Raw genomic sequence first — 15,963 nt, 5'->3', positions numbered from 1 at the left:
TACAGTGCTAAATTAAATATTGGTGCAAATCTGTTCATGATATAGTATAAATACAATGCTGTATCTTTTTCAAATAATGGAAGTTTACTAAACCATACGATGTTTCTCATTTCTAGCAGTCAGAGAAAAGGGACGCAGAATGTGTGTGTCTTTGTACTTCAGTTAAGGAAAACACTTTTTTTTTGTTGTTTTTTTTTTTTTTTGCGGTACTGGGGTTTGCTCTCGGGTGCCTCCCACTTGGTAGGCAGGTGCTCTACCATTTGACCCACACCTTCACCAACACTGCTATTATACAGAGGCAAACATAAGGGCTGTTAGTCTATATTGCTATTAGCATAGAGGACAAGAAATGTGGTTAAAGATGGAGCAACTAATACTAATGAAAATGAAGCAAACAGATATTCCTATAGATATGACAGTATCTGTCAAATCCATAGGATATGTTTAATCCTCTAAAATAAATATTAATATTGTGAAGAGAATAAGCAATTTGCTTAAGGGAAAAAGTATAGAATCACTCATATTTGGTGGTAATTACATCAAAACTAGTTTTATTTATTTTGGATTTTTACTTATAGTGGTTTGATTAGTAAAATGAGCAGTATCTTTTTTTTTTTTTTTTTTGCCAGTCCTGGGCTTGAGCTCAGGGCCTGAGCACTGTCGTTGGGCTTTCTCAAGGCTAGAGCTCTACCACTTGAGCCTCAGCACCACTTCTGGCTTTTTTTTTCTATGTATGTGGTACCAAGGAATTGAACTCGGGTCTTCGTGCATGCTAGGCAAGCACTCAACCACTAGGCCAAACTCCCGGCCCCAATGAGCAGTATCTTTTATGGTGTGGTTTTATGGGAAAATGCACAAAAACCTTTTCAAACTTACAAATTTCAGAACATGGGTTCTAAAAGTTGGGGACTGTAAAAATGTAGCACGAATTTAGAAATACATTTAACTTACCATATTGCAGGGGGAAGGGACTGCATGTTTGTGACTCCACCATCCACTGGTACTACTACTTGTATGTTGGAAAGCACACTAGGTGCCACCATAGCCTCTGGGTTGTACTTATAATCCACTCTTAGATCTGTGGTGCTGGCATTACATTTCCAGTATGTTGCAAGATTCAGTGGAGTGGACTGGATGCCATTTGATATTACCTTAAAATAAGAAATGAATTTGGTCTTTAGCCTGAAGAATAAACAAATCCTGTTTATGACACAGACCTTTGAACATAAGAAATTACAGATTCAGGGCCAGGAATTTGGCCTAGTGGTAGAGTGCTTGCCTAGCATGCATGAAGACCAGGGTTCAATTCCTTGGTACCACATACATAGAAAAAAGCCGGAAGTGGTGCTGAGGCTCAAGTGGTAGAGCTCTAGCCTTGAGAATACAGTGCTCAGGCCCTGAGCTTAAGACCAGGCCTGGCAAAAAAAGAAATTACAGAATCAAAATCAAGTAGGAAAGGTACTGTCTATCTGCTATCAGGTAAAGCAGACGTAGCCCACAGGAATACAGTTCACTCTCAGCATGTTGACCTGGGATTTCCTGCACAGAAATAAGACATGGAGTAGGTTTACAGTGCATTGCTGAACCCAACTGAAAAAAATCTGACTCCACAGCTTAGGAAAAGTGCTCAAGAATCAGCCTGTTATCTGGTGATTTGTGTTAATCAGAGAATCTCTCAACATTCATACGGAATTATATCATTATAAATTAGAAGAACTGATTTATAATAGAGGAAACACTTTCTACTTCATACGTATAATCATCTGATTTATGCTCCTTCTGTAATATAACTACCCTATTAAAAACCCAAACCGTGATAAGAGAGTGAATTGATTTGAATACATAGTAAAGATACAATATGTTAAGCCAGATTCTCTAATGTAAGGTAATAAAAAAAAGTCAAACATTATAGAAGTATATAAACAGGAAATACAGAAATATATAAAACAGGAAATTTATCACTGGCAGTCTTTTCCCTTCTTTTCTACCTCCCTCCCACCCTTTCTTCATCTCTTTCTTCATCCCTTCCCCTACTCTTTTTCTCCCCCTTTTCTTTCTCCTTCCTTCCCTTCCCCTCCCTTATTTTCTCTCTTGGTGGAGATAGCAGTACTAGGGATCATACCGAGGGCCTTAGACAAGTACTCCATCGTTACACTACATCCACAGCCCCTTACAGGTTAAATACAAATTCACGTCTATTTTTATTCAATATTTTAATCACAAACGGATGAAAACATTTTATAAAGTTGGTTGAAATACCCATTCATTTATTAATAAATTTTCTAATTCTGAAACAGCTTTGCACTTCTAAAATGAACCTCATTTGGCCGTGACATAGTTATTCATTTAATGTGTTATATTTCACTGGGTAATGCTTAAATTTAGGGTTTTTACAATGACACCACACTCACCTGATATTTTAATACATCTACATTATAATAAGAAGCGGCTGGATTTTGCTCTGATAGTTTCTTGAGGTAGAGAGTAACAGCTTGCATGTTCATCCAAAAATCTTTTGTGTTGGAATCACACTGTGATGGATCACTGTATGTATAAAAAAAAATTTCATTATTTTATTTTACTTACCCCTTTCCTTTGCCTCTAATAGTAATGTAGTGACTTGGAAAAGACTAGGAGGAATTGAACTAAAAAGTGGGATGAGGGAAAATTAAGATTAAAGGACAAAGAATGGAACATAACCCCCCCCCCAAAAAAGCCATTACTAGCATAAAAAAAAATGAATCAAATGAGGGGGCTGGGAGTTTGGCCTAGTGGTAGAGTGCTTGCCTCGCATGCACAAAGACCCGGGTTCGATTCCTTGGTACCACATGCATAGAAAAAAGCTGGAAGTGGTGCTGAGGCTCAAGTGGTAGAGCTCTAACCTTGAGAAAGTCCAAGGACAGTGCTCAGCCCCTGAGCTAAAGCCCAGGACTGGCAAAAAAAAAAAAATACACAAAAATGAATCAAATGAATCAAAAGAGAACTGAAGGCTGTTTAATATTAATGAATAGTTTGTACTGCCTTTAAGAGTATTATTTTAGAGAAAGGAAAGGTCTCTTTTTCGGAATCTGTCCATATATTTTTATTAAATTAGTTGTATGTTAGTTCATGGTTACATTTCCACACATTTACAATTTAACCCTCTCTACCACTCTGCCTTCCCCGATCCCAAAACAATGGAAAACATTTCTTAAAAAGAAAACTCGAAAAAATGAAAAGGAAGCATAGAGAAAACAAAACAAAACAAAAATTCACGGAGCCAGGTGTGAGTGGTTCATGCATGTAATCCTAACTACTCAGGAGGCCGAGATGAGAGGACTTTAGTTCAAAGCCAGCCTGGGCATAAAAAGTCTATGAGACTCTTATCTCCAATTAACCACCAGAAAACTAGAAGTGGCACTGTGGCTCAAAGTGGTCGAGCCCCAGCCTTGAGCTAAAGAGCTCAGGGATAGTGCCCAGGCCCAGAGTTCAAGCCCCATGACCAACAAAAAAAAAAAAAAAAAAAAAAAAAAAAAAAAAAAAAAAAAAAAAGAAAAAGAAAAGAAAGGAAACCTCACAGTTAATGACAAAAGTACACAAACCTGAACACAAGTTGTGCATTTGGAAGAATTTGCTCAAGTCTGTTGATGTTTTTTACCCTGAAGCATAGCACAGCTGGAGAGGGGTTGCTAGTGAAGACTTTAATAATTCCACTTGGGAATGATATTGTCACATCACCAGTTATCTTCACAATACACCTGAAATTGGGATGTTGACAAGTACTTAAAGGCATATTTGGCTTATATGTATATGTTATCGTAATTATGGATAAATTATTTCCTCAAAATGAAATATAAATTCCTGATCAAGATCTACATTGCCCAATCTGATCTGGTATCTCTGGATGCATCTCTGACCACTTTCCCCCTTCTATTCAATGATATGATTCACCTCGATGTCTGGAATATGTCAAGTATGCTTCTGCCCTAGATCCTTCCAATCACTGTTCCCCTAGAAAGATCTCCCCCCAGAAACCTGTATAGTTCGCTCCTCTAGATCTCTCAAATGTCTGCTTAAATCTAATTTCAAAAAGATCCCCTTGGTTACTCTATCTAAAATATATTATTTATCTTCTTACCCTAGTTTATTACAAACATCAATATCTGCTTGACATTTTTTTCCTTACTATAAAGCAGGTTCAGTTCAGGAGAGAACTTTATCCTCAGCAACTATCCCAAGTCTTAGAGATAGTAAGTACTCAAACATTTCAAGAATGAATGGATTCATTTATCAAGACTTGATTCATTTACGGAACATTCCATAAATGGTACCAAACGTAATTTTTTAAAGGCTTGGTACTGAATAATTCTGCAAGAACCTCATAGAAACCACACATTGTAGGTGTCTACAGGAAATGTCTTTTGGGTTTTTTTGTTTTTTTTTGGCCAGTCCTGGGCTTGAGCACTGTCCTTGGGTTTTCTCATGGCTGGAGCTCAACCACTTGAGCCACAGCACCAATTCTGGCTTTTTTTCTATTTATGTGGTACCAAGGAATCAAACCTGGCTCTTCATACATGCTAGGCAAGCACTCTACCACTAGGCCAAACTCCCAGCCCAGGAAATGTCATTTTTATCAGATATTCCATCAGATGGGTTGTCATGATCAAACAACTTAGGCAAGATTGTAATAAACTTGGGGAAGTTATCACTCACTGCTTTTCATAGCATTGTTTAAATTTGAGACATCCTTACGATTAAATAGCAAAAAGCAGATAAACAAACAAACAAAAAACTATGAAAAAAATCAAAGTAAATTTACCATCAAGTCCCTCCTCTTGGCCAGCACATGCATATCTGTACATACACATATAAAACTTAAAAAACTCACTTTGTGGGATCTGCTCCTTTAAAGTAGGCATTAACAGATTCAGTAAGGGCTATTGCTACAGGTAAGGCATCCTGATTTCCAAGGCTGACAGGACTGGGACCCCGTGACACACCTAGAATACATACAATACACTGTTATATCCTTCAGTCAGATCACAATGTTAGGTTGTCACAACTGGCTTATTAACTGCTGGTCTCAATGTTGCCCAAGTGTAAACCTAGAGTTTACAAACAAATGGAACTAATACAAAGGACAAAGATCTAGGAGAAACATATGGAGTTTCCTTTTAGTTGGCAAGGCATGGAAAATTTAAGGAGCATCAAAAAGAAAAGGCCCTTGACTTAAAGAGCTAAAATTACTTGTATGGCTTCCCAAACTCACAAATACCAAATTCTTTCAATTCAATACTTCATGGCATTCAACTGAACATTTGAATGTAACTTATGTCTCTAAAAACAATGTTGTGCTGGGCACTGGTGGCTCACGCCTGTAATCCTACAGCTACAAAGGAGACTGGGATCTTAGGATCATAGTCCAATGCTAGCCAGGCACGAAAGTCATGAGACTCATCTCCAAGTAACCATCACTGACCAAAAAACCCCAAAACTGAAAGAACAGCAAAAAAAAACCAATGTTCCACACATGACTCATTATTGTTGTAATTATCTTAAACCTTTTGGATGCTTGTACAGCTTAAATGTTCCTTATCTGAAATGCTTGAAACAAGATTGTTTTACAGTTTAGAAATATTTGCATAAACCTTAATGACTGAGTATTCATAACACAAAAATTCAGAATCTGAAAAGTCCCAAAATCTGAAACTTTTTTTTGCCAGTTCTGGGCTTGGGCTCAGGGCTTGAGCACTGTCCTTGGGCTTTCTCAAGGCTAGAGCTCTACCACTTGAGCCTCAGCACCACTTCCGGCTTTTTGCTATGTATGTGGGGTACCAAGGAATTGAACCCGGATCTTTGTGCATGCTAGGCAAGCACTCTACCACTAGGCCAAACTCCCGGCCCCAATCTGAAACTTTTAAAGCAATGTAAGTATTCAAAAACTTTTGAATTTTGAAAAATTACAAATTTCATGTTTCTGGACTAAGTATACTTAACCTTTATTACATTACCTTGCCTCCACATTTAACTATTAATATTGCTTAAAAACAAAACATTTTGAGAGTCAATTCAAATAAAGATCAGCATTTTAAAAGTGTAACAAAATATGAATAGATTTATCATATTATATAAATGACTTTTATGGGCAAAATGCCCAATAAACAACTTAAAAGGAACTGAAGTTTATTTTCTCATTGTTTCAGAGTTCAGTCCCTGGTTGCTTGGACAAAATAATGGTGGCAGGAGTGTATAGTGTCAGTGATCACACCTCAAGATTCCCACTGGAATGACTGACATGAAGCAGAGAAAGGAAGGGATGAAGGACCATAACCTCTGGGACCAAAGACAACTTCTCAAATTAAGACTATTAGCTAGGGACCAAGAGTTTCTGTGACAGCGTGGAGGACACTTAATATTCAAACCATGATACCTATACCCGTGTTCAGGTTTGGGGTTTTGGTTTGTTTGACTCTGTTGTTGTTTTTAAGCCTAATACATCTCCCAGAAATAGTGCACTGGTGCTGGGTACTGTTGGCTCACATCTATAATCTTAACTATAGGAGACTGAGATCTAATAATCATAGTTCAAAAATAGCCTGGATAGAAAAGTCCATGAGACTCATCTCCAAGTAACCACCCAAGAGCCAGAAATGGAGCTGTGATTCAAATGGTAAGGCACCAGCACTTAACATTTCTTTTCTACTCATTTCTTAAGAAATTTTCTTACTTGAGTCAAACTTGCAGCAAACAAAGACAGAAGCTCACATTGTAATAACAAGACATATATTCTTTAATTCTTTCCATTGAGAAATTCTTCTAAGGTATGACAATACTGGTGAGAATACAGTGTCTTTAGGCAGGAGCTCATAACAAAGACAAGTGTACACTTAAAGTGATTTGAAAAATGAAATAAAATAATCATGACTTGGCTGGGAGTTTGGCCTAGTGGTAGAGTGCTTGCCTAGCATGCATGAAGACCTGGGTTCAATTCCTTGGTACCACATACTTAGAAAAAGCCGGAAGTGGTGCTAAGTAAGGCTCAAGCGGTAGAGCTCTAACCTTGAGAAAAATCCAAGGACAGTGCTCAGGCCCTGAGCTTAAGCCCAGGACTGGCAAAAATAATAAATAAATCATGACTTAAAAAAAGAGCTTAATCAGGCACCAAAGTCATGCCTATCATCCTAGCTACTCAGGAAGCTGAGGTCTAAGGATCACAGTTCAAAGCCAGCCAGGCACTAAAGTCTCTTATCCCCAGAAAAGAAGAAGTGGGGCTGTGGCTCAAGGGATATGGACGTAGCCTTGAGCTGAAGAGCTCAAGGACAGCACCCAGGCCCAGAGTTCAAGCCCCACGACTGACCAAAAAAAAAAAAAGAAAAGAAAAGAAAGTGGGGGGGGAGAAACGTGCGTGCACAAGCTGGGTGCCAGTGGCTCATGCCTATAATCCTAGCTACTTAAAAAGCTGAGATCTGAAAACAGCAGTTCAAAGCCAGCCTGGGCAGAATAGTCCCCATGAGATTCTTATCACCAATTAACCACTCAAAAATTGGAAGTGGGCAAGGAGTTTAGCCTAGTGGTAGAATGTTTTCCTAGCATGCACAAAGCCCTGAGTTCAAGGCCCAGGACTGGCAAAAACAAAAACAAAAATTGGAAGTGGAGCTGTGGCTCAAAGAGGTAGAGCACTAGAGTACTAGCCTTGAGCAACAGCTCAGGGACAGTACCTAGGCTCTAAAATTCAAGTCCCATGACAGAGAAGGGGAAGGAGAAGAAGGTAAGCTAGATGCTGGTCCTATTTAGATGGCTAAGATCTGAGGATCAAGGTTTAAAGCCAACCCTGGCAGCAAAGCCCATGAGACTCTTACCTCCAATAAACCACCAGAAAACCAGAAGTGGTGCTGTGACTCAAAGTGGTAGAGTGCTAGCCTTAAGCAAAAAAGCTCAGGGACAGCGCCTTGACCATAGATACATATATATTCATATTCTGCTTTCAATTATTTTGGGTATATATCCAAAAGTGGAACTGCTGGATCATATGTAAACCTATATATAATTTTTGAATAACACATTTTCCATAGTAATGGTACATCACTGTCATTCTGTCATATATGTCTTGGTCCATACTGAGGATCACACCAAGGCCTAAGGCTTTACTACTCAGCTATCTTCTGAGTTTTGTTTTTTTGCCAATAACAACATTTTTTCAACTCAGGGCCTTCTCTACTTGTCCCATTTCTTGTTTGAGGGAGGCACTCTTACCACTTAAGCTGCCTCTTCAGCCCAGTTTTTCACTGATTACTTTGGAAGTAAAATCATTTAGAGACATTTCTGCTTGGGCTGCCTCTGAACATGATCCTCTATACCTTAACTTCCTAAGTAGCTAGAATTAGAGGCACAAACCATCAGTGCCTAGACCACGCATTTATTTTTATTGCATTTATTTTTGTGGTTCTGAGTATTAAATTTAAGGCCTCTTGCTTGTCAGACAAGCACTCCACTACCACTTGAACTATACTGTGTCTCCAGTCCGATTATCTTTTGTTAAAGAAAATTACACAGCTGGCCCTTTATATCAAAGAATTATATATCCATAAATTTAACCATGGATTGAATACATACATACATATATATATATATATATATATATATATATATATATATATATATATATGTCATGAGGCTTGGGAGCACTGGGTGCTGTCCCTGAGCTCTTCAGCTCAAGGCTACTGCCTTACCACTTGAACCACACCCCCACTTCCCTTTTCTAGTGATTAATTGGAGATAAGAATCTAATGATCTTCATTGCCCACTGGGGGTTAGCTTTGAACTTTAATCCTCAGATCTCAGCCTCCAGGAGTAGCTAGGATTACAAGCGTGAGCCACCACACCTGGCTGAAAACATTTTTTTTTTTTTTAAAAAATTGTGCTTCATGAACATCTACAGACTTTTTTCTTAGCCTTTCTATATACAAGGTAATATAGCTATTTACATTATGCATTATAAATATAATTAAATATAAAATCACTTATAGTATGCAATATAAATAATAACCAAAAGATGGTAATGCACACAGGAGACTATAGAGGTTATATACAAATACCATACTTATGTAGCAAGGGTTGCCTGTATTTTATTTTTTTTTGCCAATCCTGAGGCTTGAACTTGGGGCCTGGGTACTGTCCTTGAGCTTTTCTCAAGGCTACCATTCTACCACTTGAGCCACAGCACTACTTCTGGCTTTTTCTGTGTATGTGGTATCGAGGAATCAGTACTTTGTGCATGCTTTGTGCATGCTAGGCAAGCAATCTACCACTAGGCCCTGCTCTAGGCCCCTGCCTGTATTTTAATAAATATGAAATTCTTATTTTTTTCTTGAGCAACCTACACAATGAATATGTAGACAGTCAAGTATAACATTAATGTCTGCTAATGCTTTAAATAGCTAAAGAAATCTATAGGACTATGGATGTAATTCAGTAGTAGAGCACTTGACTAGCATGTACAAGTACCAGGCAAACCCAGTACAAAAAAACAAAATAGTAACGTTTTATTTTCAATCTGCCATTCTGATCATATAACATGGAAAATTTCCCTATAAGTTTTCATAACTATTATGAAATATTTGCAAATATACAACCAGTGTTTGGAAGACTGGGAGACAACTCAAAATCTATTAGCATTTGGTAATATCAATTTCAGTACTTTCTAGTTTTATTTTCCTTTCATGATCATATTGTACATACCTTAAGAAAATAAATTCATAGATGAAATATTTACTTGTCTCTAAGCAACTACACTTACAATATTCTTTTAAATAGTTTTTTAGAAATCTGAACTTTATTAGAATATTCCAATTAGAACATTTTTGTTTCCAATTCCAATAATGTTGCTTAGTCAGTAAATCTGAGGTAAAAATGCAGTGTATCTTTCTCTAAGAGTGGGTATTTATTTAAGCCACAAAACCTGAGCCTCACTTCCCACTAACTACCACTACTTTTATCTTATGATTTTCACATAGCAACCTTTGATCTTGATAGTTTATGTTATAACTTGTTGGGGGAGGAGGAGTTTGGTAGAGGCTTGAACTCAAGGCCTGGGTGCTATCTTTCAGTTTTTTCACTCAAGGCTGGTGTTCTACCACTTGAGCCACAACTCCACTTCCAGATTTTTGTTTGTCAGTTGGAGAGGAAAGTCTTTCAGCCAGCCCTGGCTGGCTTGTATCTGAATCCTCAGATGTCGTCCCATGGGTGCCTGGTTCCTGCTTCTTTTGTAATTACTTTTTTTCTTATTCAGATAGCTCTGGAGTTCAGATTTGACAAATTTTAATATTGAGAAAAAGAGGAGGGCAGGGAGACAGAAGAAAATACAAAAATATTATACTAAGGATTTGATGTCAATGACTGTTGTACAGCAATTGGACATAATTAGCACAAAACTGAGATAGTTAATCTTAGTGTTATTCTTGATTTCTGAGACATCAACATTGCTGGAAAAGGAAAAACTATGTAACAAAATATTTTAGATACACTTTAGCATCATTAGTCAACATAAACACTTGCTTTTGATACTATACCTGGTGATGTCTCACAGTGCTTTTCAATTTCAGAGAGTGTCCCAATCAAATTATCATCTTCTATTATATTTAAATAAAACAAAATATTGTAGGAAAACACTTTCAAGTAACAAGAAGCAAAATGTCAAATGTAAACAGAATTATATAAATGTCTTGACAAATAATATTGGGGGGGTAGATTTAAAGAATGTCTCTTATACAAAATCCATACCCAATGGCCTTGCCTGCAGATCTGTCATCTACTGTTGGTTCTCCTTTTGCCAGCACTGGCTGAAACCATGAGCAAATTTGTTCCAATTCAACAAAAAATAACTCAGTTCCCATCACAAATAGAAAGCTCTAATCTAGGTAATGAAAAAGAACTACAGATTACCTGAGTAGGAGCCACCTGTATTTTTATGACTAAAATATAGACTCTTATAGAAATAAAAATTATGAAACCAAGTATATAAACATAGTGCTCATTAAACCAAATAAAAATGAAGTTGCTAAATTCAATTTACATGAAGTTATAGGATAGAAAAGTGCTACACATGAAGGTAAATAAAACAGGTGAGTATCATGTTTGGACGTTATTTTTCCTTAAATGTCAGTACAGGGTTGAACTCAAAACTTCTTTACACTTTTGCTAGTCAGGCACTCTACTTTTTGAACCACACCTCCAGAGTTACTTTTTTATACAGGGTTTCACTTACCTACTGTTGGAGTATTGGCGGCACTCAATGAAGCAGAAGACGATATAGAGGAAGAACTTTCCGCCCGGGCTAAGGGAGCGGCAGGGGGTGGACTGGTGTTGGAAGTTACAGGTGGGCTGAATGGCCTGGGCTTAAAAACAAACTTTTTATGTTAAAATAATTCCTTCTTTGTTGGGAAGTATTTTTTAAGATAATGACTAAGCTTAGCTTTCAAATTTACTATTTCTTAGCCCCAAACAGCTACTCTTAATACAATGAAAGCTGAAATAGTTAAATAACTAATCAAGAGGGTCATTGCACTTAAAACACCATCTATATTTCTCCCCCCCCACCCCCATGGGGCTTGGACTCTGGGCCTGGAAACTGTCCCTGAGCTCTTCAGCTCAAGGCTACTGCCCTACCCCTTGAGCCACAGTGCCAGTTTTCTAGTGGTTAACTGGAAATAAAGAGTCTCATGGTCTTTAGTGCCAAGGCTGACTTTGAACCTTGATCCTCAGATCTCAGCCTCCTGAGTAGCTAGGATTACAGGTGTGAGCCACCGACTCCAGCCACCATCTGTATTTCAAAAAACTACATGATAGATAGATAGATAGACAGACAGACAGATAGATAGACAGACAGAGGACAAAGGTGTTTTTTTGGTTTTGTTTTTTTTTTTAATTTGGGGGGCTTCTCATGGGGCTAGAATTCAGGACCTAGATGTTGTCCTTGAGCTATTTTGCTTAATGCTAGTGCTACACCACTTGAGCCACAGCCCCACTTATATCATTTTGGGTGGTTAAATGTAGGTAAGAGTCTTGTGGACTGGATGGCTTCAAACCACAATCCTGAGAGCTTATCCTTCTGAATATCTACGATTACAGATTTTCAATCACCAATGTTCAGCTACCTTTTACTTCTGAGTTTACAAATCAATCCCCATTTTCCTTTGTAACTCTTTGTAATGATTCCTTATTAAGAAAAGTTTGCCCAATATGAAAGTTTAAGAAAATCATTTTTTAGTGGGAAGGGGGCTCGTAACTGAGGTTTGAAGTTAAAGCATCACACTTGCTAGGCAAGTGCTCTATCACTTGAGACATACCCCAAGCCATCCCTTTTGGTTTTTGTTATTTTTCAAATTGAGTTTTACTTTTTGCCCAGGCCTGTCCAGACCACTATTCTTCTATTTATGCTTCTTGTGTGCTGAGCTGATAAGCAAGTGCCACCAAGTCTAGCATTTTATTTGCTCAGATGGGTTCAGGACGAATTAATTATTTATTAGCTGGCTTAGAACCTTAAGCTGCCTGACTGGCTACGATTACACGCAGGAACATCATTACTAGTTGAGAAAAATCTTAATTGTGTGTTTTTTTCTACTTTTGTAATTAACCATAAACAATTGAAAAATATAAAATCAATACATTTCTTTTCTAATTTCTAATTGCTTTAGTAATACATAAGCAATGTTTTCCTAGGATGTTGGACATTGTATTTTTTTTCTAAAAGAATATTTACCAGCCAGGTGTGGTGGCTCATATTTATAATCCTAGCTACTCAGGAGGCTGATATCTGAGGATTAAGGTTCAAAGCCAGCCCGGGAACAAAGGGACCTGAGACTCTTAACTACAATTAACTTCTAAAAAATGGGAAGTGGGGCTTGGCTCAAGAGTAGGGTGGTGGGCTGGGAGTTTTGCCTAGTGGTTAAAGTGCTTGCCTAGCATGCATGAAGACCCGGGTTCGATTCCTTGGTACCACATACATAGGAAAAAGCCGGAAGTGGCGCTGAGGCTCAAGTGGTAGAGCTATAGCCTTGAGAAAGTCCAAGGACATTGCTCAGACCCTGAACTCAAGCCCAGCACTGGCAAAAAAAAAAAAAAAGAGTAGGGTGGTAGCCTTGAGCTAAAGAGCTCAGGGACAGTACCCAGGCCGGGTTAGGGCGGTAGTCTTGAGCTGAAAAGTTCAGGGACAGCGCCCAGGCTGTCTAAAGTGCCCCAAAACTATCTTTTTTTCATGTGAACAATGTAAAAAAGACAAACCCGAAAACAATTCTATAAGTATTAATACATAAATTGGTCAACTCTTCACTGTATTAATAAAAACTTTTTTTTTTTAATTTTCTTTTTGCCAGCCCTGGGCCTTGAACTCAGGGCCTGGGCACTGTCCTTGGGCTTTCTCAAGGCTAGAGCTCTACCACTTGGGCCACAGTACCATTTCTGGCTTTTTTCTATGTATGTGGTACCGAGGAATTAAACATGGGTTTTTGTGCATGCTAGGCAAGTACTCTACCACTAGGCCAAACTCCTGGCCTAACTTACATCTATTTCCATGAAAATTAACTTTTACTATATATACTGTTTTATAACAACTCATTTATTGTTAATGAGTTATATCCTAACTAATTTATTGTTAAACACTTTTTTTTCTAGAATGCAACTTTCTAGTAACTCACTACACTGAAAAAAATACAGCAAGATGGTAAAGTGTAGCTATATTTTTACAGTCTATTTTATAGTTCTCAAGGAAAAGGCAAAAAAAGATTCTCAAGTGGTTTTCTCTTATTTTTAAAACTGCCCTATCTAGTACAATAATAGCTACTAAAATGTGGCTCTGTTTACTGAGATTTGAAAAGTAGAGTAGACTTTAAAGAAAGCACACACATAAAAAATATAAAATTCCACTAGTTATTTTTATTCTGAATACATACTAAAATGATGTTTTAGGTAAACTGGGTAAATAAAATATATTCAAATGAATTTCACTATCTTTTAACAATTTTCTTTTTCCTTTGCACAGTCCTAGGGCTTAAACTCAGGGCCTGGGTACTGTCCTGGGACACTTTTTGCTCAAGGCTAGCACTCTGCCCCTTGAGTACCACTTCCTGCTTTTTCTGTGTATGTGGTTCCAGGGAATTGAACCCAGGGGTTTGTGCATGCTAGTGAGCATGCTACCACTAGGCCATGCTCCCAACCCTCTTTTTAATGTGCTTCCTAGAAAGCTGAAAATCACGTATACTGCTTGCTTGAGTAGTAATGATTTAAAACAGTGGATCTCAAATATGAATGCATTATCAGAATGCATTAATAGATTTCTGACTTGTCTGGGGTAGAGGAAAAGACACAGCTTCTGCTGAATTACCAGTAAACATGCCAATATTGTCAGCCTAGGATCCCATTTTGAGCACCACACTCTAGCACAAACAACATTATCCATTGGGGTGGGAAGGGTGTGTTTTCTGGTGGCCAATGCAGTAATAATTATCAAGAGTCTGAAACTATATATGTCTATTTAGTCTATAAATTTAATTTTTAATTTTTTCCTAAGGAAATAATAAATGTTTACAAATGCTAAAACAGGCATTTATTAGGTACTGTGTAATAATGACATCTTAAAAATAAATGTCAAGGGCCGGGAGTTTGGCCTAGTGGTAAAGTGCTTGCCTAGCATGCATGAAGACCCGGGTTCAATTCCTCGGTACCACATACATAGAAAAAAGCTGGAAGTGGTGCTGAGGCTCAAGTGGTAGAGTGCTAGCCTTGAGAAAGTCCAAGGACAGTGCTCAGACCCTGAGCCCAAGCCCAGGACTGGCAAAACAAACCAACAAAAAAAAAAAAAAAAAATAAATAAATAAATGTCAAATTTCTTTTAGAAATTTAATTTTGACTGTAGAAGACAGAGCACTTTGGACAATGAAATATCCTAACTACTTTAAATGGTGTTCCTGGAAGCACTTACAGTATTTTCTATAAAGATTCAAGTATGGAGGTCAGGGAAAAGAAGGTGATATAAAGGACTTAATTATAATAGTTTCACCAACTTCAAGAATTTATAATTACTTGCCAAAAATTCTACTACTTAAAATAAGTTTGAAAGTTATAGAATTATTCATGATATAGAAAGACATTTTCCAAACATTTTCAACTGAGAAGCAGAAACATGTATACTATAATTTTTACTGATATGCTTAGTAATAAATGTTTGAGCAATTACCTAACACTCAACAAAGTCATTAGTGTTTTATACACTTGAAATTATTTGTCATGACAATAAAATATAATTACACCCACATTATCTACTAGGAAATCAGAACTCAAGGTAAATACTTTGCCTAATGTTGATCCACTAATATGTGGCAAATAAATTTGTACTTGTAACAAATATACTTCAGTGCCTTGGGACAAATACTTATACATTAGAAAAATAACAAATAAGGAGCTGGGCATGGTGGCCCATGCCTGCAATCCTAGCTATTCTGGAGGCTGAGATCTGAGGATCAAAGCCAGCCCAGGCATTAAAGTCTGTGAGACTCTTATGTCCAATTAACCACCAGAAAATCAGAAAGGCACTATGGCTAAAGGGGTAGCCTTGAGCTGAAGAGCTCAGGGCCAGTTCCTAAGCCCAGAGTTCAAGCCCCACGACCAACAAGAAAAGAAAAATAATAAATAGGGCTGTAGCCATGACTCAAATAGCAGGGCATCTGCCTAGCAAGCACAGGGTCCTCAGTTGAAACTCAAAAAAAAAGAAGAAAATAACAAAAGGATTTAAAGTATTAACAACGGTTTCCTATAGGTGGTAAAATATGGAAGGAATTTTTAATTTTCTGTGTTTTCTATTTTCCATTTTATAACTTGATCATGCACTGCTTTTGTAATCAGAGAACGAAACTAGGATGTAGTAATTTTTAGAAGTCATTTCATTGGCAGTTTGTACATAGTCTTTTACTACATTCTCTTATACCAGTAAGT

The 15,963-nt window shown here is 37.5% G+C and overlaps 1 protein-coding gene across 2 annotated transcripts in view; it reads right to left on the bottom strand.

Moving 5' to 3' along the window:
* Fcho2 (FCH and mu domain containing endocytic adaptor 2) overlaps window positions 1–15,963 on the bottom strand; it is a 98,597-nt gene that overhangs the window by 8,865 nt on the left and 73,769 nt on the right. Inside the window, exons 19-24 of one of the 2 annotated variants that reach the window (XM_090331815.1) lie at window positions 11,243–11,372; window positions 10,548–10,607; window positions 4,868–4,979; window positions 3,582–3,737; window positions 2,412–2,544; window positions 952–1,151 (exon numbers count right to left, since the gene is read on the bottom strand). In XM_090331815.1, coding sequence (XP_090187941.1) covers window positions 952–1,151; window positions 2,412–2,544; window positions 3,582–3,737; window positions 4,868–4,979; window positions 10,548–10,607; window positions 11,243–11,372 — 791 coding nt within the window. The remainder of the gene's footprint in view (window positions 1–951; window positions 1,152–2,411; window positions 2,545–3,581; window positions 3,738–4,867; window positions 4,980–10,547; window positions 10,608–11,242; window positions 11,373–15,963) is intronic. The other variant, XM_090331814.1, reaches the window with a different exon arrangement.

This window comes from Megascapheus bottae, chromosome 4 (assembly GCF_031878675.1).
Source record: "Megascapheus bottae isolate mThoBot1 chromosome 4, mThoBot2.hap1, whole genome shotgun sequence".
NCBI lineage: Eukaryota > Metazoa > Chordata > Mammalia > Rodentia > Geomyidae > Megascapheus > Megascapheus bottae.
This window is presented reverse-complemented; position numbering and strand designations above follow the sequence as displayed.